Source organism: Pan paniscus, chromosome 11 (genome assembly GCF_029289425.2).
Source record: "Pan paniscus chromosome 11, NHGRI_mPanPan1-v2.0_pri, whole genome shotgun sequence".
Lineage (NCBI taxonomy): Eukaryota > Metazoa > Chordata > Mammalia > Primates > Hominidae > Pan > Pan paniscus.
This window is the reverse complement of record NC_073260.2, coordinates 2685073-2711234: the sequence shown is the minus strand read 5'-3', so window position 1 is coordinate 2711234 and position 26162 is coordinate 2685073. Positions and strand designations below refer to the sequence as shown.

The 26162-nt window shown below is 62.3% G+C and overlaps 1 protein-coding gene across 1 annotated transcript; it reads right to left on the bottom strand.

Moving 5' to 3' along the window:
- Positions 1 to 372: 372 nt before the first annotated feature.
- On the bottom strand, positions 373 to 14616 carry AGPAT2 (1-acylglycerol-3-phosphate O-acyltransferase 2). The gene is made up of 6 exons (XM_003816964.5): positions 14245 to 14616; positions 4944 to 5077; positions 4476 to 4651; positions 4143 to 4238; positions 1965 to 2037; positions 373 to 1157 (listed from the first exon to the last, which is right to left on the bottom strand). The coding sequence occupies exons 1-6, from the start codon at positions 14424 to 14426 to the stop codon at positions 982 to 984; spliced, it is 837 nt and encodes a 278-aa protein (XP_003817012.1). The 5' UTR covers positions 14427 to 14616; the 3' UTR covers positions 373 to 981.
- Between the last annotated feature and the right edge of the window lie 11546 nt (positions 14617 to 26162).

The window sequence follows — 26162 nt, the reverse complement described above, 5'->3', positions numbered from 1 at the left end:
AAGGGGGCCTGGTGGAGCGGGCAGTCGTGGGCTGGGGAGGGGTCTCCAAGGCAGAGGGGGTGGGCAGGTGGTTTCTGTGAGGCCACAGAGAGCTTTGTCCTGGGGACATGTTGGCCCCAACCAGAGGCCAAAGAGCAAATCTCTGGCCTCCTTCCCAGTAGCCTGAGGATCCCGGCACACTTGCCCGTTAGGCGACACCCCCACCCATCGATGGAAGTAGTATAGGGTGATGTGGGTCCACTCCTGGATAGGGAACACGGGTGGGTGGCGGTGCCTGCACCCTGGGCCTCTAGGGAGGGCAGCTGGGAAGACACAGCGTCGCCTCCACCGCCCTGGTCACCTGCCCGCCCTGTGAGTGACCACAGCTCCCCAGCCACTTCCAAGAGTGTGTTTATAAAAAAACAGCAACGGAGTACAGTGCTGACCCCACAGAGTCTTCCAGGCCAGCAGGAGCAGCAGGCCCCGATTCCCAGCTCCCTGTGGCCCAGGGTGCGTGAGTCTGGGACTCCCGGCCCTCCAGGCCCCTCCTCTCCCAGAGAGCCTGATGCAGCTTGTGGGCTGGACCCTGGAGCCCAGCTGCACCCTGGTGGGTCCCAGGCGGCTGAGCAGAGGGCTCGGACAGTGTGCGTCTGGCCTTGGGGTCCTCCCATCTGCTCCTGGGCCATCGGGGGCCTTGTGGCTCAGCCCACCAGCGGGCCACAGCCGCAAGCCTCATCTTTATCATCCCAGCTCCCAGAGGCGCTGTGGGCGCGAGTCCCTGCCCTCGAGCCCGGGGAGGGTCCAGCTGAGCCCCCTGCAGGGGACACCAGGGGCCTGTGTCTGAGGCCAGTGACAGAAGGGGCTTCCTGCTTCCCGGGCTGAGTGAGAGCCGGGGGAGCCGGACAGAGTGGTATTTGGAAGCCCGGAGGGGTCCCCTCTGCCCATCCTCCAGCCATCGGCTTCCACCTGCCCTCCCCAGGTCATGCCCTGCCGTGGTCTGGGCTACTGGGCCGGCTGCACGCCAGACCCCGCAGTGGCCCCGTTCTCCTGGGGGGTCTTGGAGATGTGGAGGAAGGTGGTCCTCATGGCCCGGTGGCAGGTGTCCACGAGCGCAGGGACGTCCGCCACAGTGAGGCCGCTGGTGGGGATGGCTTCCAGCACCTGCACTGTGACTGTTCCTGTGGGGGAAGCAACAGACCTCAGTGGCCTGTGGGGAGCTGGGGCCCACCTCAGCCTGCTGCCCTGGCCTCACCTCTCCCCAGCCCCCCACAGCCCCTCCCTGGGAAGCCCGAGGCCGGGCTCTTCCCCTGGACTCCCTAGCCGTGGTGGGTTATTTTAATTGCAGTAACGTTGCTGCAGTAAACCCCATGGCTGCCTGGCCTTCATGCCGCATTTTCGACAAGTCTGCGCTCCCCTGTTACTGCCCCCAAAAAGCCCCACTTCCTGATCAGCCCCTACCTCACTGCCTGGTCTCTGCCCTCCATACGGGGCGAGGGGCTGTGGGAGAGATGGAGCTGGGTTCCCCCACTGCTCTCCAACTTTGACCCCACTGTCCTGCCTGGGCACCAGGTGCCCACGTTCTGGGAACTGGCTGGAAGGGGCAAGAGGTCATGAGCCCCGCAGCCTGTGCCCCTGGGCTGCCTGGGTTCCATCTACCCCATGCAGGAATCAGCCTGGACACATGGGCTCAGAGGCCGCCCTCCAGGCCCCCAAGCTGTGTGCACAGCTGGGGTCAATCCGTGTGAAGTCTCTTGGAGCCTCAGTTTTCTCATCTGAAAAATGGGCCCAGCACCACCCATCTCACAGGGCCATGAGGCCATGAAGCCCACAGCTGGGACTCCAGCCTGAGTCACTCATTCGCCACATGGTCACCGTGTGGCCACGCCACGGGTGCCACCCGGAAATGGGAACGATGAGGGGCCCGGGGCTCCGTGACTGTAGGGTCAGGCGGGGCCTACACCCCAGGTGCACACATGTGGGGGTACCTGAAGTGAAGAACTTCTTCTTGGTGTTGTAGAAGGAGGAGAAGGAGGAGTACACCACGGGGACGATGGGCACCTGCAGGCAGGGAGACGCACAGCTGAGGCAGCCCTGGGGACAGGCCGGGCACACCCCAGGCTGCATGTGGTTGGGGAGCCCTGTCCTGCGGCCCACCCACCCCTGCCTTCGCTGCTGCCATGGGTCCTCGTGGCTGTCCTGCCCCTGGGACCTGGGATACGTGTCCTGCTCTGGTTGGCCCAGAGTTCCATAAGTTCATCCTGCAAATCTTTACTCATCTCCTCTAGGAAGCCCTCCTGAGCTAGCACGTGTTTGCCTGGTTCACACCTGTCCCCATATTGGGTGTGCAGCTAGCCAGCGGGGCAGGGCCCTGTCCGGTTTAGAAGGAGGTTATGGCACTCTTCCCTGCCCACGCCTCTCTCCCAGTCCTCTCCATCTCAGGAAGCCAGCGAGGGAGGCAGCCCTAGCCAGGGGGAGGGGTGGAGCCTGCTGGTGTTCCTGGAAGTCACTGGGGTCAAATCCAAGGGCACTTGGGGGTGATCATTAACCCGAGGCAGCCAGGGAACCCCCAGGGGGCCAGCAGGTAGGCTGGGGACTGGGAGCAGGAAGGGAGGGGGCCAGCAGGTAGGCTGGGGACTGGCAGCAGGAAGGGAGGGGGCTAGCAGGTAGGCTGGGGACTGGGAGCAGGAAGGGAGGGGGCCAGCAGGTAGGCTGGGGACTGGGAGCAGGAAGGGAGGGGGCTAGCAGGTAGGCTGGGGACTGGGAGCAGGAAGGGAGGGGGCTAGCAGGTAGGCTGGGGACTGGGAGCAGGGAGGGAGGGGGCTAGCAGGTAGGCTGGGGACTGGCAGCAGGAAGGGAGGGGGCTAGCAGGTAGGCTGGGGACCGGGAGCAGGAAGGGAGGGGGCCAGCAGGTAGGCTGGGGACTGGGAGCAGGAAGGGAGGGGGCCAGCAGGTAGGCTGGGGACTGGGAGCAGGAAGGGAGGGGGCTAGCAGGTAGGCTGGGGACTGGGAGCAGGGAGGGAGGGGGCTAGCAGGTAGGCTGGGGACTGGCAGCAGGAAGGGAGGGGGCTAGCAGGTAGGCTGGGGACTGGGAGCAGGAAGGGAGGGGGCCAGCAGGTAGGCTGGGGACTGGGAGCAGGAAGGGAGGGGGCCAGCAGGTAGGCTGGGGACCGGGAGCAGGGACGGAAAAGCTGTGGGTCTCCTGGCTGAAGCTGCACTGTGGCCACCCCCAGCCACCCCATCACAGCCGCCCGTCTCCCCTCTGCTCTCCCAGAGCTGATCCAGCCCTCACTCCGCCCCCAAAGGGAAGTGACATCAGCCCCAGGCTGGGCAGGTGTGCCCTGCACCTGGGCAGGGCTGGGATCAGAGCCCAAGGATGCCCACCCAGCCCAGCGCCTCCGGGGCTCCCCAGGCCTCATGGCCTTAGCTAGGAGCCTCCAGAAGGAGGGCCCCCTCCCCACCACCTTGCACAGGGCCAGGCACTGGGGGCCACTAGTGGCCAGTGTGAGGGAAGGAGCTGAGACCCCTGCCCTGAGCGAGACCCCACCCAGGTGGGTAAAAGCTCCTTCTCCTGACGCAACTCTTCCCAGCACAGCGGCAGAGGCAGGACAGGTGCTGGGGGAATGGCTATACCCTGGCCTCTCCCAGACACCCTAGGATGCACTGCACCCCTGGAGGCTGGGGACCAGGAAGTCCAGAGTCTGGAGGCGCTGCTTACAATGAGCTCCACCCACCCTGAGCTCTGGCCCGACCTGATACTACACCAAAAGCCTGGCTTGTCCAGACCCACTGCCCATGCCCTGAAGCCCACCCCAGCCAGGCACAGGCCCAGAAATGAGCCTCCTGAGAGCTCGGCAGCAGAGGCCAGCGGCCCGGCTCCCCACCCCTCTACCTGCCCAGCCTCACAGGCCAAGCACTGGGTGCCCACCAAGGGCAGCTGGTCACTCTGGGCTCTGTGTGGGCAAAAGGCCCAAGGGGCTGCCCTCCCTGGTCGGTCAGGGGGCAAGTACAGGAAGGGGCAAGTAGGCCCTGTCCCCAACTCAGTGGGAGGAGTCCCTTGTGTGTCAAGGGTCCTCAGCTTGGCTGGTGGTCACCTCCTGCCTTAAGCCAGCCTGACCCCGCCTCCCCAGCCTGCACCCACCCCGGGAGGGCTGGGCTCGGCCTACCTGTGCCTGGACTGCCAGGTAGAAGGCGCCCTTCTTAAAAGGCAGCAGGTCCCCATTGTCGTTGCGAGTACCCTCGGGATAGATCCACACTTTGAGCTGCAGGGAGAGAAGAGCCTGGACTGACCTCACGCCCAGGCCGCCCCAGAAAGGCCACGCCGCCTCGCCTCCTAAGAAGCCCCACTTCGCAAAGCAGCTGGCATGGGACCCCACCTGCGGAGCATGGATGATGTGGGGGTCTTGTTTTTTCTGCCAAAACCAAGTCACAAGCTGGCCCCTGCCTGGCCCCGCCCAGGCCCCACCCCAACCCCACCCAGCCCGGCCCTGCACACTCACGTTCTCCCTGACCATGCGCTCGCCCAGGTCGGCCATCACTGTCATGGCAGTGCTAGAGCGCTGCCGGTTGATGAAAAAGACGCCCCCGAGGTACATGATGAGGCCCACGGGCCCCAGGAAGAGCAGCTCCCGCTTGGCGATCTGCACACAGCGCTCCGGAAGGACCTCCATGAGGCCTGGGAGACAGAGAGACAGAGACAGAGACAGAGGGGGAGACAGCGTGCGCTGGAAGACAGCTGCTGAGCACCCACAGGCCTGCCTGGCACCCTGCCTTCTCCCTGGCTACCTGGACGGGTCGTGTGGCCTCCGAGCCTCTGTGTCCGGCCCTGAGGGAGGTACTGAGGCCGAGCTCGCCCAGGCACAGGCAGTCCTGTGTCCTCGTCCCCGGGACCCAGCCCCAGCCCCACACAGCCCCAGCTCAGCCGGCCCCACTCAAACCCCAGAAGCCGCCCCCGAGGCTCGGCCTACCCATCATGTCCAGGATGCTCTGGTGGTTGGAGACGATGACACAGGGCCGGGCCTCCTGCAGCCTGCGCGGGTCCCGCACCTCGAAGCGGAGCCCGTAAAAGTACTTGAAGCTTCGCACGAACCAGCTGATGATGCTGCAGGGGAGGCCACCATGAACACGGGTCCCGCAGATCCCGCAGCCGAGGCTGGGGCGCGAAGGCCTGGGGGTGGGGTGTGGAGGAGGCTGGGGAGGGGCCCTCCTGGCACGGGGCAGGAGACCGGGAGACACAGGGGAGGGAGCCCCTGAAGCGGACAGAGTCCCGGGCCCGGCTCACCCACCTGGACGGCTGCCCTGCCTCCGTCTCCCCAGCAACAGAGGAAAACCCAGAGCCTCTGGAACTCGGATGCTAGGAGCATGGGAAGGCGCCCACTTCCAAATCCACGTCCAGGGCCCACCCAGCCCTCATCCACCCCACAGGGGACCCAGCCGGAAAGGAACTGGCACTGGCTCTCACGTCCGCTATGAAGGACCCACGTCGGGGAGAGCAGCCTCTGCACCCCAGCAGAGGAAATGGGGCCCCACACACCCTGGGGAAGGTCACTGGCCCCTCAAGGCAGGGCCACATCAGGAAGAAAGTGTCGGCGCCAGTGGAGACCCCTGAAGCGACCTCCAAAAGGTTCTTCCAGAAAAGAGCCGAGACCGAGACCCTCTCTCGCCCCTACCCTACAGAATCAGGCCGGTTCCCTTTCCCCGTGAAGAGGCGGCGGGGGGCTCGGGGCTTGTCTGAGGTCACACCAGGAGCAGCAGCAGAGCCAGGGTCCGGGCCACCTGAGCCCCGGCCCCAGCAGCCCCCACTCTGGCAGGGGCCCAGCCCACTGGGGGCTGCCCTTGGAGCACCTGCAAATGTGAGGTGGCCTTGTCCAAGCAGCCCATCATGGTTGGGACCAGGGATGTCCAAGGGGCACCCGAAGACTCTGACCAGCTCCGAGCGCCCCAAGCCTCTGCCCTGCTGTGCTGCCAGGAAGCTCTGGGCACACCCCAGATAGGGCACCCCATCACAGGGCAGCCGGCGGGGATGGAGCCAGGAGGACGGAGCTCCACTCCGAAGCTCCAGCAGGGGTGGATGGCCGGGGCAAGGCTGTGCCAGCGCTGACCGGGGGGCTGCCAGTGCTGCTCCCCTCTCCATGCAGACTAGTGCCCCCCACCATTTGATCCCCCAGCAGTCCTAAGGGCCCCACGCTTCCTACAGATGAGTCTGAGTAACTGCCCCAGGCCACAGAGCAGAGATTCAAAGCTGGGGCCTTCTCTCAAAGCCATACTGGTGGGGATTTTTGTTGTTTTAACAGGGTCTTGCTCTGTCACCCAGGCTGGAGTGCAGTGTCACAATCTGGGCTCACTCCAGCCTCCATCTCCTGGGCTCCTCCCACCTCAGGCTCCTGACTAGCTGGGACCACAGATGTGAGCCACCACACCTGGCTAGTTTTTGTATTTTTGGTACAGATGGGCTTTCACCATCTCTGGCCAGGCTGGTCTCGAACTCCTGGGCTCAAACAATCTGCCCACCTCGGCCTCCCAAAGTGCTGGGATTACAGGCCTGAGCCAACTCGCCCAGCCTTTAAAAAAAAATTGTGGTAAAATACACGTAACATAAAATGTATCTCCTTGGCCTTTTCTGGGTGCACAGTTCATGGGCGCTGGGCACATTCGGTGTCCAGCAGCCATCTCCTCCCTCCAGCTCCAGAACTCTCCACCTTCTCTGGCTGACGTCTGTTCCCATGTGACACAAACCCCTGTCCCCTCCCCAGCCCTGGCACTCTGCCCTTCCATGTGTGAGCCCAGGCCTGCGGCAGCACCACCTCAGGCTGATGGGGCAATGCTCATGACCCCCTGTTGCAGATGGGGAAACTGAGTCAAGGGTGGCCTAATGGTTAATTCTGGTGATGAGTCCAGCCGTCCGTCCCTGGACTTGGAAGCCTGGGGCCTCCTCAGATCTGCCCTCCTCAGCCAACTCTAGATATCTCCTCTCCAGGCCGCGCCGGCCACCGTCCCCTCCCACCCAGAAGGCACACCCGGGCTGGTAGCACCCGCACACTCAGGGGAACTGCAGGGCTGTTTTGCCTCCACACTCATCTGCGCAATCCAGCTTCCTGGACCCCTGTGACGCTCCAAGAAGACGAGGAGGCAAAAGCCGGCAGTTCACCAACAGAAAACACGGAACTGTCTGGTGCTAGCAAGACGGCCGTGTCGCCAATCAAAGAAGTGCAAATGGAAACAAGAGACTGTCCTCATCCTTCCCCCTGGCACAGATTAAAACGCCTGATAACAGGAGGTGCCAGCCAGGGCGTTGGGAACAGGCCCAGCGGCTGGCAGGAGTGAGGAGTCGCACAGACAAGATGCTTCTGTGGAGGGCAGGTTGGCAGGCCCGGCCAGAGCCCTGAGGAAACCTGGCCCTCTCCTCTCAGAATCTTCCAGGAATTCGCCCGACGGCTGGAGTGAGAAGCCTGCGGTGCTGAAGTGTGCGGTGAATTAGGAAAACCTGAAAATGCTTAAATAGCCACCAGTAGAAAGAGGGAAAGTAAATTAGGGTCCATTTCACAGACAGCTGGGGCACGGGGAAAGAACAGGACAGGTCCACACTCATCTCCTGTGAAGGACATGTGTACGATTTCTAGCAGCAGCCAAGACACACCTGCAATTCCAAAGCTAGCTGCCTGCAGGAGGCTCGGGCCACATCTGAAAGGGACATTGGTTCCCTCTGGTAGTGACATTGGCCAGTTCCATCTTTTATTTACTTTTTTATTTTTGAGACAGGGTCTCACTCTGTCACCCAGACTGGAGTGCAGTGGTGTGATCTCAGCTCACTGCAACCTCCGCCTCCCGGGTTCAAGCAATTCTCCTGCCTCAGCCTCCTGAGTAGCTGGGATTACAGGTGCCTGCCACCAGGCCTGGCTAGTTTTTGTATTTTTAGTAGAGACGGGGTTTCACCATGTTGGCCAGGCTGGTCTCGAACTCCTGACCTCAGGTGATCCTCCCGCCTCGGCCTCCCAAAGTGCTGGGATTACAGGTGTGAGCCACCGCGCCTGGCCAGCTAGTTTCTTAGTGTTAACAACTGCATCTTGGTGATGTAAGATGTTAACAAGGGAGGAAACTGGTGAGGGCCATATGGGGTCCCCCGTAATATCTTTGCAACTTCTCTGTAAATCTGAAATTATTAAAAAATAAGATCTTCATTTATTTTTTATTTTTTTGAGACGGAGTCTTGCTGTCACCTAGGCTGGAGTGCAGTGGCGAGATCTCAGCTCACTGCCATTTCCACCTCCCGGCAAGCGATTCTCCTGCCTCAGCCTAGCAAGTAGTTGGGACTACTGGTGTGCGCCACCACACCCGGCTAATTTTTGTATTTTTAGTAGAGACGGGGTTTCACCATGTCGGCCAGGCTGGTCTCAAACTCCTGACCTCATGATCCGCCCACCTCGGCCTCCCAAAGTGCTGGGATGACAGGAAGGAGCCAGCGCGCCGAGCCCTCCTCTGTTCTGATTGTGGTATAACACGCACCACCTAAACAATATAATTGTACCCATTTCTCAGCCACCCCCCGCGGTGTCCCGTACATAGTTCAGAGCTTTCTGAAAGCTGGTGGGAAAGTCTAGACTCACTTTACAAGCAGTTCCTGGATGGGCGGGTGGCTCACGCCTGTAATCCCAGGACTTTGGGAGGCCGAGGCGGGCAGATCACCTGAGGTCAGGAGTTCAAGACCAGCCTGGCCACCATGGTGAAATCCCGTCTCTATTAACAATACAAAAATCAGCCAGACGTGGTGGCAGCTGCCTGTAATCCCAGCTACTCGGGAGGCTGAGGCGGGAGAATCACCCGAACCAGGGAGGAGGAGGTTGCGTTGAGCCGACATGGTGCCATTGTACTCCAGCCTGGGTGACAGAGCAAGACTTCATCTCACACACACAAAAAAAGTGTTTCCTCAGAGAGGAAGGGACTGAACTAAGCCCTGCAGAGGCTCCTGCGGCCGAGGACACCCCCGGGAACCCAGGCAGAGAAAAATCGCCTTCTAAGCACAGAGGCCCCCTGCACCTCCTGTGTGCAAAGCCTCGAGACAAGGGCTCTACATGAGTCACCTCCTTTTGTTCTGACAGTAACCCCCCAGGGTAGGTACGATCATAACCCCCCTCTTCAGATGAGGAATGCGAGGTTCAAGGTTCAGCAAAGTTAAGTGACTTCCCCAAGGCCACACAGCAGGGAAGCCAGAACAGGCCTGAGCCCCCCTCGGAACCCTGCTTCGGAGCTGGCAGAGTCATGCTGGGGCAGCGCGGGCCCCCAGTAGGACTCTAGGAGCTCATCCTGAGGCTCCCTCCCTCCCCCGGGCTCCGCAGTCCCCTCAACCCCTCAGCAGGGCTGGGAGCTTGCTCCGGCCTCCCCCAGCAGGAAGCTCAGAGCAGCCACTGTCCCCAGGCTTCCCCCACCAGCTTGCCCAGCCCAGGTCCTGTCCTGTGCCAAACACCTTGCCTCACTCAAACTCCCCTCCCACCAACCACAGGCGGGCGAGGGGCTGCCCTGTCCTTTCCTCAAAGCCTGGAGCAGGTGTCGCTGTGCCAGACCAGGACACAGTCACACGGACCCCAAATCCAGGTCCTGGACTCCTTGCCTCCCCGGGGTACCCCAGCAGGGGCAAAGCCAAGGTTGCCGGAAGCCTGGAGCTCAGGGAGCCCTGCTGGCCACTGCCAGGCGGGTGACTTGTGCCAGCTTTGCCCAGCAAGGCAGGAGGCCCAGGGAGCAGCCCAGTGCCCAAAACTAAGTGAGGCTGAGCCCAGACTGGGCCCTTCTGGTGGCATCGGAGCAGTGGGCTCCTGCTGAGGGAAAGCCCAGGTCCTGCCTCGGTCTTTTTCAGGAGCCCTCAGACTGGAGTCCACTGGCCTCGAGCGAAGCCCCGTAAGAGACCCCTCTGGGGTCTGCAGGAACCCAGCCTCCTCAGACCGCCTGAGCTCAGCCCCCAGGCACCTGGGCTGCTCCCACACTCAGGCTCTGGGCCTGACGGGGATTTGGATCCCATTTCCCTTCTTCCCAGCTATGGCCTCGGGCAATGCATTTGACCTCCCAGGCTCCTGTGGAAGGGTGTGCAGGCTTACATTCTATGAGGCGGAGACCCCCGGGGCACCATCGGGCCAGGGCAGGACCTCCACCAACAGTGGCTGTGATGGGGATGACTAGGGGGCGGGGGGGAGGGGGGGAAGAATCCAAAATGGTTGGGGCCAGGCACGGTGGCTCACGCCTGTGACCCCAGCACTTTGGGAGGCTGAGGCAGATGGATCACTTGAGCCCAGGGGTTTAAGACCAACCTGGGCAACAGAGCGAGACCTTGTCTCAAAAAATAAAAAAAAAATCCAAAGTAAATCAAAGCGAAAGGCCCCTCAATGTGCCTAAGCCCCCAGTCCCACCAGCACCTGGCTCAGGCAGCTGGGAGGCGGTTCTAGGTCAGGGCCCAGGCCACTGGCCAGGCTGTCCTCGTGGAAGGCCACTCGCTGACCCTTGCCTTGGTCCTGGGCTGGGACACTCCCAGGAGACCCAGCAGCTCTCTGAGCCAGGACTTGCCCATCTTCAGCTGCGTGAGCTCATTCAGGGCAGCCCCCTCCCCCTCTGCTGGGGCTCGTTGGGGCCACCGGGGACAGGGACCCCAGTGAGGAATCTGGTGTTTTCCGGCAAGTGTCATCCAAGCTGCAGCACAAGGCGGGACGGGTCCATAGGGGTGCGGGGTCCAGCCCACACAAACACCCGGATGTGGGGGGTCCCCATGACTCCTCAAAGCGGATGTGTGGGAGTGCAGGTGTGGCGGGCGGGAAGGAGGTGGGACCAGAGAAGCCCTCCCATCCCTCAATCAGGACAGCTCCAATTTCTGGGCCTGCACAGAGACACCTGGAGGGCTCTGGAGGACCAAGGTCACGGTCTCCCTTGGGACTAAGACCCCAGTGCTGTGGTGACACAGGGCCCCCGATGGCATCTGTCATCACCAGACATCTGTCAGGGGACCCGGGACCATGCACTGGCCGGCAAATCTGGGTCAAACCTTGCCCGACATCCCAAGTCCCCTGTGCCTTCTCCCCACACTGGGCGTGTGGTGTGGGCACGTGCTCCATGGGGACAGGAGCCTGCCCTGCAGCCAGGAGCTGCCACAACCACTAGGTCCCGGCCTCCAGATACCAGCAGAGCGTGGGGTTCAATTCGGGGAGCATCCTTAAGAGGAAGAGCACCCCTTTTCTGTCTGGGACCCTGAAAATGGTCGGAATAGAGGTCAAAGGAGCCGGAAACTAACTGCTGTTTCCCTAGGCTGCCCATCTGGTCTCCTTTGCTGTATGAAAAAGTAAACTTCTCTGTGAATTAAGCTGCTGTCTTGAGGGTTTTCTGATCCTGTAGCTGAACCCAGCTGTAGGACATGGAGCCGCTCTGGGCTTTGCTTTCCTCTGTCGAATGGATGTACCAGGGCATCGGCCCCTGGTGAGGAAACGTCCCCTGCAGCTCCACCCTAACTGCGCACACAGGGAAGGGCTCAGGGGGCACCCCCTGCCTGGAAGGGGTCCATGGTCTCAGCCCCAAGCCTGGTGGGAACGAAGGCTGCCTCAGAGGTTCTAGTCCCATCACTGTCCCTCACACGCTCAGAACTACGGTGTAGAAGGTGGGGGTCTCTTGGGTGCCGCCTGGAACCCCGTGGGGAGGGGCTGGGCCTCAGCCAGGGCAGCCATTGCTCAGGGGCAAGATGGAGCGCCCCTCCCAGAGCTCAGGCCTGCGGCAGGGCTGCCTCAGAGGCCCCAAGCGCTGGGCTGGGAACAAGGGGAAAGGGAAAAGCAGGTACTCTGGAGTCACTGTCAGTGGGTTCGAACCCCAGTTCCACCCCATCCTGGCTTGGGGACCCTGCCCCAGTTTCAAGTTGCTTATCTCAGCCTCAGTGTCCTTATTTATAACACAGAGCACCCGCGAATCCCTGTTCCTGAGGCTGGAGGCACCCGTGGCGCACAGCAGGAACAGAGGCCGAGTATCCCCTCCTTCCCTTCCAGCCCCCCGGGTCCCTTCCCTGGAGTGACAAAGCGCCTGCTCTTCATCTGCCTTTCTCACCCCTCCCGACGGCCCCCATGGAGGGAACGCACGTTCGCAACAGCCCCACTCTTAGCCATTGCTGGGAGTCTTGGAAGTCATCAGGGACCCTGGGGCCTGGGGAGCATGTGCAGAGGTGTGGGGGAAGGTAGCCATGGAGCCCCAGGCCTCTCCTCCAGACTGCCCTGCCCTCTGGCCCTCCCTTCTCTTCAGGGACCAAAGCAGGAACAAAGCACCTGCTGTTAGCAGCCAGTGTCCCGGAAGCCACTACTCCACAGGCCTGAGCCTGGTGCTGCCCTGGAGAGGTGAGGGCGGCAGGAGGGTCCCATCCAAGCACCATCAGAGGCCCCAGGTCCCGAGGACACCCAGGTTAGCCAGAATCTCCAGGCTGAGATGGGGACAGGGCCGAGTGGGGCAGCAGGGCCAGTGCCAGCCAACCCAGCCTGCCAGGTTCATAGAAAGGGCAGCAGGTGAACTGTGATTTGGTCCCTGGAAAACAACCATGAAGTCCAGGCAGAGGCTCCTGCAGAACAAGCCAGGCTTTCTCACACGAGGAGGCCGCCAATGAAGAGGCCCGTGGCCTGTGGCCTGGCTCAGTAGTGGGGTCTGCTCCAGGGTCTCCTAAGTCAGGTGCCCCATCACTTCTGCTAAAAGAACAGGACCCCGTCCCCTGTCCACACCCCAGGACACGCCCAGCACAGGATGCCCTGCGGGCATCAGAACCACACAAGCCATTTCCTCGGGGTGGGGGGCACCCCCCCAAGGAACCCACAGACTGGCCCCTCCTCAGCTGGGAAAGCCGCACCCTCGCCCCTACTCTGAAGCACCCCGGGGGCTGAGGGGGGCCCCTCACAGAGACCCCTGCCTACAGGGGATCCCAGGGCCAGAACCACAGGTGAGGCTTTCAGAGATTCCAGCACAGGTGCCCAGAGCCCAGCCCCCAGGAACTCCCTGTTTCTGCAAACTGCCTTCCTCGCTGAAGGGTGCTCCACTGGGGACGTCAGCGCCAGTCACCACCTGGGCCAGCCCTGGAGTGTGCGCTCCCCGGGACCCCGGCCTGGGCCACCTGGCCTGCATCACCACTGGTCACACACATGTCTGGCTGAGCAGCCAGCAGGCCCTTCTCGGACTCTCCATGCTCACCATCAGCCCCAGGGCCCTCCTTCATATTCCTGGAGCTTCTGGGGCTCCGTTGGAAGCCATGAGTGTAGGCCCGTTCCAGCAGCCTCAGTGCCCTCCCAGGGCTGGCAAGGACAGCGAGTGCAGGGAGCTAGCAAACCCTCACCCACTGCCCCTGGAACCACGGATAAGGGGGCCTCTGGGGCCACAATGCCCCCACCCCAGGCCATTGCAAAAGCCACTGGCTGGGCAGTCCAAACAGGGCAGAGAGAAATGTAGCAACAGCCTGGGGACGGCTAACAGGGAGAGGGGGCAGGCAAGAGCCTTCTCCGGCAGCCCCCGTCGTCTTTGGCAGCCCAGTCTGACCTCTGGCCCCCAACCTCAGCCTGGCAAAACCAAGCTCCCACCTTCTGGAAGGCGTCCAGGGGAAGATTTCAGCCCCGCCAAACCGTAGTCCTAACTCTTCCTTCCCTTCGCTTGGAAGCTGGGCCCCCGGAGCTGGAGGCCAGGGGCGTGCTCCCCAGCACGGAAGCAGGTCCCCTCCGGGTCCCCCACCTCCCTGCGAAGAGGAAGGGGAGAGAAAGGGCAACCCGCCCCACAGGTGCGCCCATCACCGGGCGGACAGGCAGGAGGGCGTCGGAGGGAGGCCGAGGGGTGCCCCCACGCCGTCGTGCGCCCTGATCAATGGCCCTGGGGCAAGTCCCCGCTGCCCCGGCCTCGGTTTCCCCGCTCAGGAAGCAGGGCTGAGCCTCTCCCAGCGCGGACCGGCCCCCTTTCTCTCCGAAAGCTGCTCCGCCCCCGGAACCCCACGCCGGGCTGCAGGGACGCGGCGGAGGCCGAAACCGGTGTAGACGCCCGGGGCCAGGGCGGGGGGTGGGGTGCTGGGCACTGTGACGCCGGCTCCTTGACACCCTGACTCCGGGACCCCCTGACTCCGGGACCCCCTCCCGTGCCTGCCGCCGGCCCAGGCGCGCTCTCCCCGGAGCCCCGGAGCCCCGGAGCGGGGCGGGACGGGCGGGGCAGGAAGGAGGGAAGCCCAGAAGAAAGTTAGGGAAGCGGAAGCGGCGCGGCGGTTCCCCGGCCCCTCCCGGCGGCCCCCGGCCTTGCCTCATGTTCTCCACCGTCCGGCCGCCGTGGCGCAGCAGGCAGACGAGCGAGGCCACGGCGGACACCGTGAAGCACAGCGCGCAGTACAGGGCGACCTTGGCGTAGAACTCGGCCGCGCGGCTCAGCTGCACCAGCAGCAGCAGCAACAGCAGCGCCGCGGCCAGACACGGCCACAGCTCCATGGCCCGGCCCGGCGCCCGACGGCGCGGCCAGCTCGCTCTGGCTCCCGCTCCCGCTCCCGCTTCTCCCCCGCGCGCTCAGGCCCCTTATTGCGAGGGCGGCGGGGCTGGGCGGGGCGGGGCGGGGCGCGGGGTGGGGGAGGAGCGCGCCGCAGGGAAGGGCTAGGTGCGGCGCCCCGCCCCGACACTGTCCCCAACCACGCCCCGACACGGTCCCCTCACCAGGCCCCGCCCCGACACGGCCCCTCAGCCCCGCCCCGACACTGTCCCCAGCCCCGCCCCGACACGGACCCCCTTCCTGCCCTGGGTCACCCGGCCCGGACCTCCCCTCCACGCTCCCTCCCCACAGCCTTCTGCCAGGTTACCGAGGCTCTGGCGCTCTGCTCCCACCCTCCCGGTCCCAGGGGACCCCCCCATCATGGCTTGCCGGTGGCTCGGGCTCTGGCGCTGCGCCCCATGGTCTGGGCCTCCTGCCCCGCCCGGTGCCCCCTCCCCCCGCTGCCAGGGCAGCCACAGGCTCCTGCGCGCAGAACCACAGCTCCCCAAGGGCGTAAAACCAGCGGGGATGCGCCCGTGCCAGGCCGGTGGCCACGCAAAGGGCCGCCGGAACCGCCCCCGAGTGACCGGTGGCCACCTGGCAGAAGGCCTGGCTCTTAGGGTGTTCTCGGTCCCCTGCGGGGAGACTCGTGGGGGCGCGCAGGCCAACTGGGGCGTGTGTCTGGGCGGGGCTGGGTTGCCCCACCCTGGGTGCCAGAAGTAGCCTTGTCACCAGGGACGCTCAGGGGGCAGGCGAGGTGGGTGTCAGGTGGCGGCGTTCACATCCGCTTGGCAGCACGGCCAGCGTGGCAGGGCAAGGTGCAGCTGGGACAAGGGCAGCAGTCACCTGGCCCGGCCCCCACCCGGCGTCCCACCTCAGGCAGCAGATGGAGATTGAAAAGCAGTTTCCTGGGGTCCCTCCTCACAGGGACTCTTGGGTTTGCTGCAGTTGCGGGAGTGCTGGCCGCCCTGCGCTCTAACGGGTCAGCAGGGGAGCACGGCCCCTCTTTTTTCAGATGCAGAGTTGAGCTGTTAAAACATTTCCCTGAACATGGTAACCACCCCCCAAACTGTACTGAGAGAATGACAAATACAGAAACTGCTCTTCAAATGAATGGGGAACTGCGGTCCTGAAGGACGTGGGGTCTCGCTGCCTGGGCTCAGCAGCCCCTGCCCAGGCGGTCCCAGCTTTTCTTGAAAGTGGAGACACATCCTTTTGCCTTAGGCCTGTAGGCATCTTACAGCGAAACCCAGGAGAGCATTTTCCAGCCCAGTCTCCTTCTAGATCCATATGGGCTTCATCTGGAATCAGCTTGGAGGGCCTGGCTTGACCTCTTTCCACGCTTGGAGCCGGAACTGCACACCCCGCAGCCGGGAGGTCTGAGAGCTGCACTGCTGTGCCTCTGAGAGGCTGAGAGGTGGCTGCTGATGGCTGCGGGGTTTTCATCTTCCAGGGCAGATGTGATGGGTGCACCCTGCAGACAGGAGTGCCGCTGCCGGGAGCTGGGGGATGCGGGGGTGTGGGCTGGGGTCCCAGGTGGACTTCCTGGAGGAGTGGGGCTTCACAGCACCTTCAGCTGGAGGCTCTGTGCACCCAGGTCCCGAGCAGGTTGCACCCTGGCTGTGGAATCCAATCCTCACAACCATCAGGCCTGTCCAGGGGCTTTACATGCCAGCCCCCTTCTTGTCCTTTACCTCCCAGCCCACCAACCTTTCCAGGGTGGCCACCATCTTCCTGCACCCCCAGGTGACTGTGTGTGTGTTGGACACCTCTCCCTCCTCTCCTCCCCCCGGAATGGAGCCCGTGGGGCCTCGTCTGTTTTGTGCACCATGTGCGACCAGCACTCAGGCCAATGTCTGTCACATAGCAGGTGCTCAGCACACACTTTCCATAGGTAGCAAAGGCATCCCCATTTTACAGAGGGAAAACTGAGGCTCTCAAGGGTGAACACCAGACAGCCGGGACGTGACAGAGGAAAAGAGGCTGACTCTGAGCCGGAAGACTCCTGCCAGGGCAGCACACGGTGACCCTGTTGCCTCCCCAGACAAGGTGGGGTTTTGCCCACTGCTCTCCTGAAGAGGGTGAGACCTAATTTCACCTCCTCCCTCTTCTCTGCACCTTGCAGAAGGGTTGAGAGAAATGTCCACTTTTCCTCTGACAAGATCCGAGAGGAGGCGGGCCAGGGACTTGGGGAGTGATGAGGAAGTACTGTGTATTTTAATATAATGCCACATTTGGGAAGCTAACACATTATTTGTTTCTAGAAGTAAAGCTCCAGAGAATCTTATGGGCTGGCAGAGATGCCAAGAAAAGAGATTTTCTTCTTTTTTTTTTTTTTTTTGAGACGGAGTCTGGCTCTGTCACCCAGGCTGGAGTGCAGTGGCGTGATCTCGGCTCACTGCAAGCTCTGCCCCCTGGGTTCAAGTGATTCTCCTACCTCAACCTCTTGAGTAGCTGGGATTACAGGCGCCCAACACCATACCCGGCTAATTTTTGTATTTTTAATAGAGACAGGGTTTTGTCATGTTGGCCAGGCTGGTCTCAAACTCTTGACCTCAAGTGATCTGCCCGCTTCGGCCTCCCAAAGTGCTGGGATTACAGATGTGAGCCACCGCGCCCGGCCTAGAAAAGAGATTTTCTCTAAAATGAGTGCTTCTCACCCAGGGAGGGCTGGCATGGGCTCTGCTGGGTTTATCCCAAGAGTGTGGTGAGGGACTGGGAGCCTGGTTCTGTTGTGTAGGGATGGCCAGCGCCCTGTCTGACCCTTGAGATGCCCTCAGCTACCAGGGGCAGGGAGTGCTGGGCCGGTGGTGGCCGTGCGGCTGTACCCACCGAAGGACAGCTAAGAGTCCTCCTGGGCATTTGCTGGGACCCAGCCAGACAGCGCATGACACCAGGTGACAGTGAGAGCTGAGCTGGCACCAGCTGCTGAGGCCCGGGGAGCCCACACAGCTCAGGGAGCGAGTGAGGACAGAAGGACCAGCCAAGCCTCTCCAATTCCAGGAAGCAGAGATGAAGCCAGTGCTGTGTGGCCCAGGAAGGACTGGCAGGGGCAGGGCAGCCAGGCTTTGAAGACCAGTCCATCTGGCTTTAAACCCTGAGTTAGCCAAGGCACCAGAGCCTCGGTTTCCTCATCTGTAAAGTGGAGACGCGACGCTCGCCGTGCCCAGTGTGTGACAGGAGGCAGCTGCCGGGCTGGCGGGGCACGTGGGCCTGACTAGGCCTCTTCCCAAAGACCTGCCCCGGAGAGACACCAGGACAAGAGCCAGGGAAGGGGAGAGCTTCTCGGCAGCTGGAGACACGGGGACGTGTGGCCAGGGGGCAGCCACGGCACAGCTGGGCCTCGGGCTGGACCCTTCAGGGGCTCCTTCCTTCCAGGGAGGACATCAAAGCCTGGCTTGGGGGCTGGACGGGGAGGCCGGGCTGAGGTCCAAGCCGGGCATGCCTGGGGCTCTCGGGCAGAGCGTACCCTGGCCGACGGGTTGTCCGGCCTCCTGGTGGGTGTGCTGGGCGCAATGCCATTCCCACCACCTGTAAATAAAGCAGCCTGTGAATCTTTCATGGGCTTGTGCTTAAAAATAGATGAGGTGAGCCCTCTGGGCTGGCTGCCCAGGCCTCTGCAGCAGGCGGGGCGGTCCACACTCTCCCTAGGGAGTCAGGGAGGGCGGGTGAGGGCTCCAAGGGGCGCTGGCCAGGGCACGTGGGACCTTGGGGCATATGGCCCCAGATGTAGGAGCCAACAGGAGGTCACACCTTTGGATGTCCCATCCGGAGCTCTTAGGTCACAGGCTGGGGTGGGAGTGAGGGGCAGAGTGCACCCCACAGGGTCCTTCTCCTGCCAGGATGATGTCTGGGCTGGGAGACAGAGGACAGAGGTGGATGGAGAGGACAGGGGCGGGGAGGCATCAGGAGACAGAAGGGAGGAGACCCAAGGGAGGAGGGGCCCACACTGCAGTAGCACTTCCCTGCCCAGAGCAGCTGTGCCCTATGCACGGCCTCTCGCACCCAGCACACCTGTGTCTAAGTGGAGCCTCTGAGGAGCAGGGAGCCCGGGCAAGTCGGGCTCCGCGGCAGGAAGTACCAGAGCAGACGCAGAGCTCCGGCCTCTGACGCGGCCACGGCTGGAGCTCACACAGGACCACGGAGGCCCAGAGGGTGCCTGGGTCCCAGTCCGAGAGGGATGTGGTGCGGGGCTGAAGAGCCCAGGGTCAGGGTCAGGGTCAGGCAGCCCAACCCAGCCAGGAGACCCTGGGTGACCTTGGATCAGCCCTGCCTCTCTAGGCCTCAGTTTCCCTTTCGTGCAGGGTGCGTGTGATAATTCAGTGGGACCGAGGCTTGGGACGGCCCAGGCCAGCCCAAGCAAGGCAGGGATGAAGGCCCAGCCCCCAGCCTCGGCCTCACCCCATGTCTTTTTACTCGATGCTGAGGGCGGAGTCCAATCAGGCCTAGGGCCTCCAAGCCCCCTCCTCTGGTATCTCGCCTAGGGCACAGGAGGGAGGCAAGTGCCCCAGAGAACGGGCGGTTCAGGAGCCCCCTCCACTACCAAGGCTGCCCCACCCACCACAGCAGGCTCTGCTCCCTGAGCCCCTCCAAGGGCCTCCCGACTGTGGCAGGGCTTGGAGCAGCTGATCCCACTGGGACAGAGGAGCCGAGGTCCCAACCCCAGCAAGCGGGGGCAGGGGGGCCTGGGCTGCAGTCGGCTTCTCCTTCACCCTTCCCCCAAATACCTCCAGAGCACCTAGTTCCCCAATTTCCCCATCGGCAGTGGTCTCCAGGGGCTTGGCTCTTGCAGGGTGGCCCTGGCTCTGGCCCTGCGCCCTGCCCATGACATGGTCGGAAGGGCCTTTGGCAGCACTGGTCCAAGCCTTAGCAAACCCAACCGGGGGCTCAGACCCGCCCCCCAATTTCGGGAGCAACTTCACCTTTCCACAGGATCATCCTCTTGGCAAGATGAGGCTGAGGCCGGGGGTTCGGGGCTCAGCATCGCCGTCAAAGCCGGGGCCTGGGTGCCACAGGCCGTGACCTCTTCCACCAAATGAGAGAAACGGCAAGACCTCAAGGAAGGGCCGTCGGAGCCCAGACGAGGCTGCAGTTTCCTTTGGTGAAGTGTCCGAGGGCCGGCTCTGGCGCCTGCAGGGGCTTCCGACGCTGGGTCCTTCTCAGGCTGAGCGCCGCACTCCCACGGCCACCCGGGTGGTGCACACAGTTTCCAGGGTGTCCAGGCAGCCCCCAGTGGACCTGGTGTCCACGTCCTCCTCTGAACCATGCCAGGCCTGGGCCGTGGGAATCCGTGCTGCCGTGTGGGGCAGGGGCCTGTGTCCTGGGGCCGTGTCAGGCCTGGGCTCCTGTGGGCAGAGGCAGGCGGGCTTCCCTCCCCACCCGACCGCCCACCCATGGGTTCGCTTCCAACACCCTCTACTCTGCTCCTGGCCCATGGCAGGTGCCCCATTGGTGAGTGAATGAGTGACGGAAGGAGGGAGGAATCCGCCCTTCCGATCCCAGTGGCAGCGTGGACTGTGCAGAGCCTGGAGCCCTCAGTCGTCAGGGGCCACCTGGGAAACGACGCACCGAGAGCCTCTGGACATCCTGGGAAGGAGCGGCCTTCGGGGATGGTGGTTGGGCTTCAGCCAGCACCAGGGGCAGCCTCCGAGATCCAGACAATGGGGCAATGACTGGGACCCAGTGAGGGAGAAGAGGATCTGGAGCCTGGGAACCTAAGGCTATTTCACGCTGACTCCGTAGAACAAAATCAAATGGAAACACATCAGCTACGACAGGAAATAACCTCTCCGTTTACATAGGGCATATACCAAGTAACCAGTGGAAACCTCTGGAGCATATTTAGACCCCAGGCAGTTCTGTAACAGGGCTCCCGAGCCCCTGTGCTCAGCCCGGCTCCCACTGTGGAGTGCGCGTTCATGTTCCACACATCTCTGCCTTTGCTGCGTCCTTCTTCCGTTGCTTTGTGCATTTTGTCCAATTCTTTGTTCATGGTGCCAAGAACCTGGACACCCTCTGCCGGACATGAGGCTGTGCTGACCTGCCCTCGGCTCGGCCGCGTCTGCCCCACACTCTCCATTTTCTTCTTTTCCATCCCAGAGGGTTGGGGTGTCTGAGCCCAAGTTGAATTCCAGGTGGAGCTGTGACTTAAATGTCATCAAGGAGACTCGAGCAGGAGTCCAGAGGCCACAGTGAGGGCGGGCGCACGGCAGGCAGGGAGAGAGAGAGGAGGGCAGGACCTGGGTGAGGAGGGCAGGACCTGGGTGAGGAGGGAACCAGGGGAGCTGCCCCGGGCGCCTAGCCCAGCTGTGCAGGTTGTGCACTGCACAAGCCTAGAGGGTGTCAGCAACACTAACTACACCTGCAGCCGTGCCTTCCGGAGCAGAGGACACAGGGCTCTGGCCTTTGACCTGTACCACGCCCCTTACCACCCCAAGGCCTCAGCACAAGAGCCCTGAGTGCAGGTGAGTAGGTCAGGTCCTCTTGCCTCTGGGTAAGAGGTGAGGGTTAAGGTCCAGCAGCTCAGCCACCCAGCTCCCACCCTCCCCGCCCTGCCGCACCCTGCCTGAGTCACAGCCCCGTCTGAGTCACAGCCTCGGGCAGGTGTGGCAGACGGTGGCCATCCCTGCCGAGCTAGCTGCAGCCCTGCCTGCTCCTGGGAGCCGCCTTCCAAGAGCCTGCAAGTCACCTGTGCTGCCCCTGGCAGGGTTGCCAGATTTATCAAACAAAACAAAAACCCAGGGCTCAGGTTAGATCTGCACTTCAGATTGGCAAGGAAGAATATTTTGGCATAAACGTGTCCCGTGTAATATGGGGACATACTTATACTAAAAAATGTTATTTGTTGTTTATCTGAAAATCAGATCTAACTGGGTGTCCTGTATTTCAGCTGGCGACCCCTTCCCCAGCCTAGGGCCAAGTCCGGTAAGGCCGCCCCTGGATTCTCCCCAAGGCCTCTGCAAAGGGCTGGGCAGCACTGCCCTCTGGTGGACAGGCCCCGGGATGGGGTGGGGTGGGGTGGGGTGGAGGCAGTGCCAGGCCACAGGGCAGAGGGACAGAGGGAGGACGGGGGACATGTGGCCCCAGATGCGGGAGCCCACAGGAGGTCATGCCTTTGGATCTACCATCCTTCATCCTTAAAGCGTCCCCAGGGGCACTTGCCACTTGCCGTGCTCCAACCTTCCCCACAATCCCAGAGTCCTCTGATGAGCGCTGGGCTGGGCAGGTACCACCCCAGGAATCCGCGGCCCCTCCAATACTCAGCAGCGCCAGCCAGGAGCCTCCCAGCCCCAGCCACGGGGTGCGTCCTCCGAGCAGTGGGAACCAGCATGGAGTGGCCGTGAGACTGCGGCTCTGCCTGCGTGACTGGAGCTGCACAGGCACCTCCGAGCGTTTGAGGTGCACTGAAGTTCCTCCCCTCTGCAAGTCCACCCATCGTAGTTTCTGGGCTTGGGGAATTAGTTTTCCCTCCCTCCCTCCCTCCCTTCTCTTCCTTTCTCCTTCCCCATTCCTTCCAGTTTCCAGGTGTCCTTCATCTGCATCCCCGGCGCCCCCCCGTTTGCTGTTGCTCAATGGCCAGGACCCTCCGCACAGGGCGCGATGCCTGGGGGCCCCGGGCCCTTTGCCTTCAGGGGCTCCTTCCTTGATAAAAATACATTGAAAATTATATTTTATGAGTGTGTTGGTGTAAAGACAGATACAGTCTTCCACTCTAAACATTCATTTCCAGCCAGGCACGGTGGCTTACACCTGTAATCCCAGCACTTTGGGAGGCCAAGGCGGGCAGATCATGAGGTCAGCAGCTCGAGACCTGCCTGGCCAACATGTGAAACCCCGTCTCTACCAAAAATACAAAAATTAGCCAGGCGTGCTGGCAGGTGCCTGTAATCCCAGCTACTTGGGAGGCTGGGGCAGGAGAACCGCTTGAGCCTGGGAAGTGGAGGTTGCAGTGAGCTGAGATCGTGCCATTGCACTCCAGCCTGGGCAACAGAGTAAGACTCTGTCTCAAAAAAACAAAAACAAAAACACTTTCTCTAAATGACATTAACCTCGCCCTGCTGTTGCTCAGTCACCTGTATAAATAAAGGCAGACACATTCTCTTGCCAGCGCACTGCACTGCCCAGCACTGTGGGGCCTGGCTGGGCACAGTGCCCGGGCCCTGGGCCTTCCTCCTCCCCAGCCTCCCAGAGAACCCTGCTGAGAGCACCTGGCTGCGGCCCTGGGGCGACGTCAGGTGGCTCTGTTTTCACTCCACCTTCTTAATAAGCAGGCAGAAGCCAGGCGGGCCAGGAGAATGTGTCCTAGCTGGCAAGGCAGATGGTCAAGAGGCCTGGCAGGAGCCCAGTGTCTGCCTGGTGAGACCACAGCCGGTCAGGAGCCCGCCCCCACAGGCCCAGGAGCCCGTCCCCACAGGCCCAGGGTCATGGTAGGCTGCACCCCCTGGGGAAAGCCTGCCTTCAGGGAGCTCGGCCTTGTGGGGGAGCCCCACACGTCCCCCCAGGCAGGCACCCGGGTCCTGATCCGTCTGAGCTTTAGGTGAAACCCCCCTTCCCTCTGTGCATCCTGCTCCATCTCCTAGGCTCACCTTCTGTCGAGGAGGGCTGAGCGTCCCCCGCGGAGTCAAGCACAGCCGGGCCAGGATCTTCTCAGGGACCCCCCGTGCCAGCTGCACGCACGGCTCTCTGCAGGGCTGGTGAACCCGTTCCCTGGAGGAATTTACACACCACAGGCTCACACGGCCAGTGCCGATGTGCACTGCTCCCCTTACGTGACATGGGACGGTGACAGGTGTTCGGCCGCCTGCTGTCTTTGCACGTCCATGTGCCCTGAGTGTCTCCGGCCAGGGCCACCTGGCACCAGCTGCTGTCTGTGCCACAGTACCGGTTCTAACCAGCCCCGCCGAGGGGCCCTGGGCGCCCAGGAAGCCACACACCAACACTCCCACCAAGGGCTGTGGGTTGCACAGACCAAGCCCAGAAGACCACGGGAGGGCAGGAGGTGACAGATGCTGGGAGGTGAGGGTCCCTGGGGCCTGGCCACCGCACACCCTGTAGGACACACTAGGTCTAGACAGGTAGGCTGTGATTAAAACACAATAGGAGGCCCAGAGATTCGACCTGGTGCAGAACTTCCCTGGGCGACACCAGACCCTGCAACACAGGCCCTCAGCAGATTCTCACCGCAGCCCCGACAGCAGGGTGGGCTCCAGGCTGTGCGGGTGAACAGCTGGGGTGTCAAGAGGAGGAGCTGCCCCTCAAAGTCACGTGGTTGAGGCCGTGCAGCCAGGACTGGGGTCTGCTAGGCCAGTCCAGGACTCAGCTCTCCACCACTGCCTGCACCTCCACCCCCACAGCCTGGCGGAGCCTGGGGGGCCTGGGGCGCAAATGAGGCCCAAAGATGTTTTTATTCAGATTGCAAGATTCCTCCCCCTCCTCCTTCCTCTCCCCCTTCTCCTTCCCCTCCCCCTCCTCCTTCCCCTCCCCCTCCTCCTTCCCCTCCCCCTCCTCCTTCCCCTCCCCCTCCTCCTTCCCCTCCCCCTCCTCCTTCCCCTCCCCCTCCTCCTTCCCCTCCCCCTCCTCCCCCCTCCCCCTCCTCCCCCCCTCCCCTCCTCCCTCCCCTCCCCCTCCTCCTTCCCCTCCCCCTCCTCCCTGCCCTCCTTCCCCCTCCTCCTTCCCCTCCCCCTCCTCCCTCCCCTCCTTCCCCCCTCCTCCTCCTTCCCCCTCCTCCTCCTTCCCTCTCCTCCTCCTTCTCCCTCCTCCTCCCCCTCCCCCTCCTCCTTCCCCCTCCCCCTCCTCCTTCCCCTCCCCCTCCTCCTTCCCCTCCCCCTCCTCCCTCCCCTCCTTCCCCCCTCCTCCTCCTCCTTCCCCCTCCTCCTCCTCCTTCCCTCTCCTCCTCCTTCCCCCTCCTCCTCCCCCCCTCCTCCTTCCCCCTCCCCCTCCTCCTTCCCCCTCCTATCATCCCTCTCTTTTCCCCTCTTCCCTCTCTCTTCCCCTCCTTCCTCCATCCTTATCTCAACACCCTTGCTGGTCTCTCAGGAGCTTCTAGAGGGAGGAAAAGAAGGTCACAGCTCCACTGAGGGACCCTGATCAGGCCGAAGTCCAGCCAGGCTCAGGGGGAGGCCAAGGGGACCCTGGACTGGGAGTGTCAGGAGCCGCAGGGTCAGTGGCCTGAGCCCAAGGGGCCCTTCGTAGCAGAGCTGAGCAAGCCCCAGGGTGGTGTGTGTGCACGTGTGTGTGCGCGTGTGTGTGTGCCTGTGCGTGTCAGTGAGCTCTCCGGAAGGAGTGTGTGTGCATGAGTGGGCGTGAGGGAGCTAGCCCTGGCGTGCGCCTGCGTGTGAGAGCGAGTGCGTGCGTGCATGTACATGCCTCCACCCCTGTGCTGAGGTATGGAATCAGCGGTGGTCAGCACGGGGACAGAGACAGGCAAGGGGGGTCCTACCAGATGGGGCCTGGGGGCTAGTGGGGAGCCCGGCAGGAACGGGTGTCTGCGTGACCTGTTGGATCAGGAGGGCCTCCACAAAAGGGAGGTCACAGGAGCTGGTCCCCCAGGGTGGGTTGCTCACGGGGCCATCAGGCGGGTGGTTGGAATTCCTGGCATAGGGAATAGCATTGGCTCCAAGGCAAGGCAGGACCAGATGAATTCTGGGACCAAAAGAAGACGGGACCAGAGGAGGGTGGGTAGGGGGCCAGTGAGGCTGGGGTCCCAGGGAAGGGCAGTCTGTTCCCCCGAGGTTGTGCCTGGGGAGAGAGGGAAGCAGCCCCCCGAAGGGCCGCTGCCCCAGAGTCCAGTCAGCGCTGCCACCAGGGAGTCCCACGAGACTGGGGTGGGCTGCGTCTCTGCCTCAGCTACCCCCAGGGGTACCCTGCTCTGTGGAGCAGGTTATGATAGAAAGCCACCTGTTCAAAGTCTCTGACCCAGAAATGTCACCTGCAGGAATCTGTCCCCAGTTAATAATTAAGGAACGGGACACAGACATAGCCAGTTGTGCAAACAGTGTGTTTCAGAAAAAGAGACAGTTTAGACATCCTAAGTACCCACCAAGAGACACTTGGTTGCATAAATTACGGTCGATCCAGGAAACAGAACATTATGCAACTTTTTTTTTTTTTTTTTGAGACGGAGCCTTGCTCTGTCACCCAGGCTGGAGTGCAGTGGCGTGACCTTGGCTCACTGCAAGCTCCTCCTCTTGGGTTCAAGTGATTCTCCTGCCTCAGCTCCCCAGTAGTTGGGACTACAAGCACACGCCACCATGCCCGGCTAATTTTTGTATTTTTAGTAGAGAGGGGTTTCACCACGTTGGCCAGGCTCACCTCAAACTCCTGACTTCAGGTGATTCACCCACCTTGGCCTCCCAAAGTGCTGGGATTACAGGCGTGAGCCACCATGCCTGGCAGCAACTTTTACGGTGGAGCTGAGGTCCAGAATGTCCTGAACTTGAATTCATATCCCTTTAAAGATGGTGCACATTCCCCAGGATCCTGGAGATCGGCCTGAAGACCCACAGGGAGCTCACGGTGCTGCCTGGTCACCCTCACGGAGTCCATGATGTTGGGGAAAAAACAGTCTTTCTGATGCCCAAGGGAAGCTTTGCTTTTAGTGGTTAGGCAATTTCTTTTACATATCATCAGCAGGAAAACATCATGTTTAAAACTTTGCTTAGAACATGTGATTCCCAATAATATGGCTGAGACTCTCAGTTCTT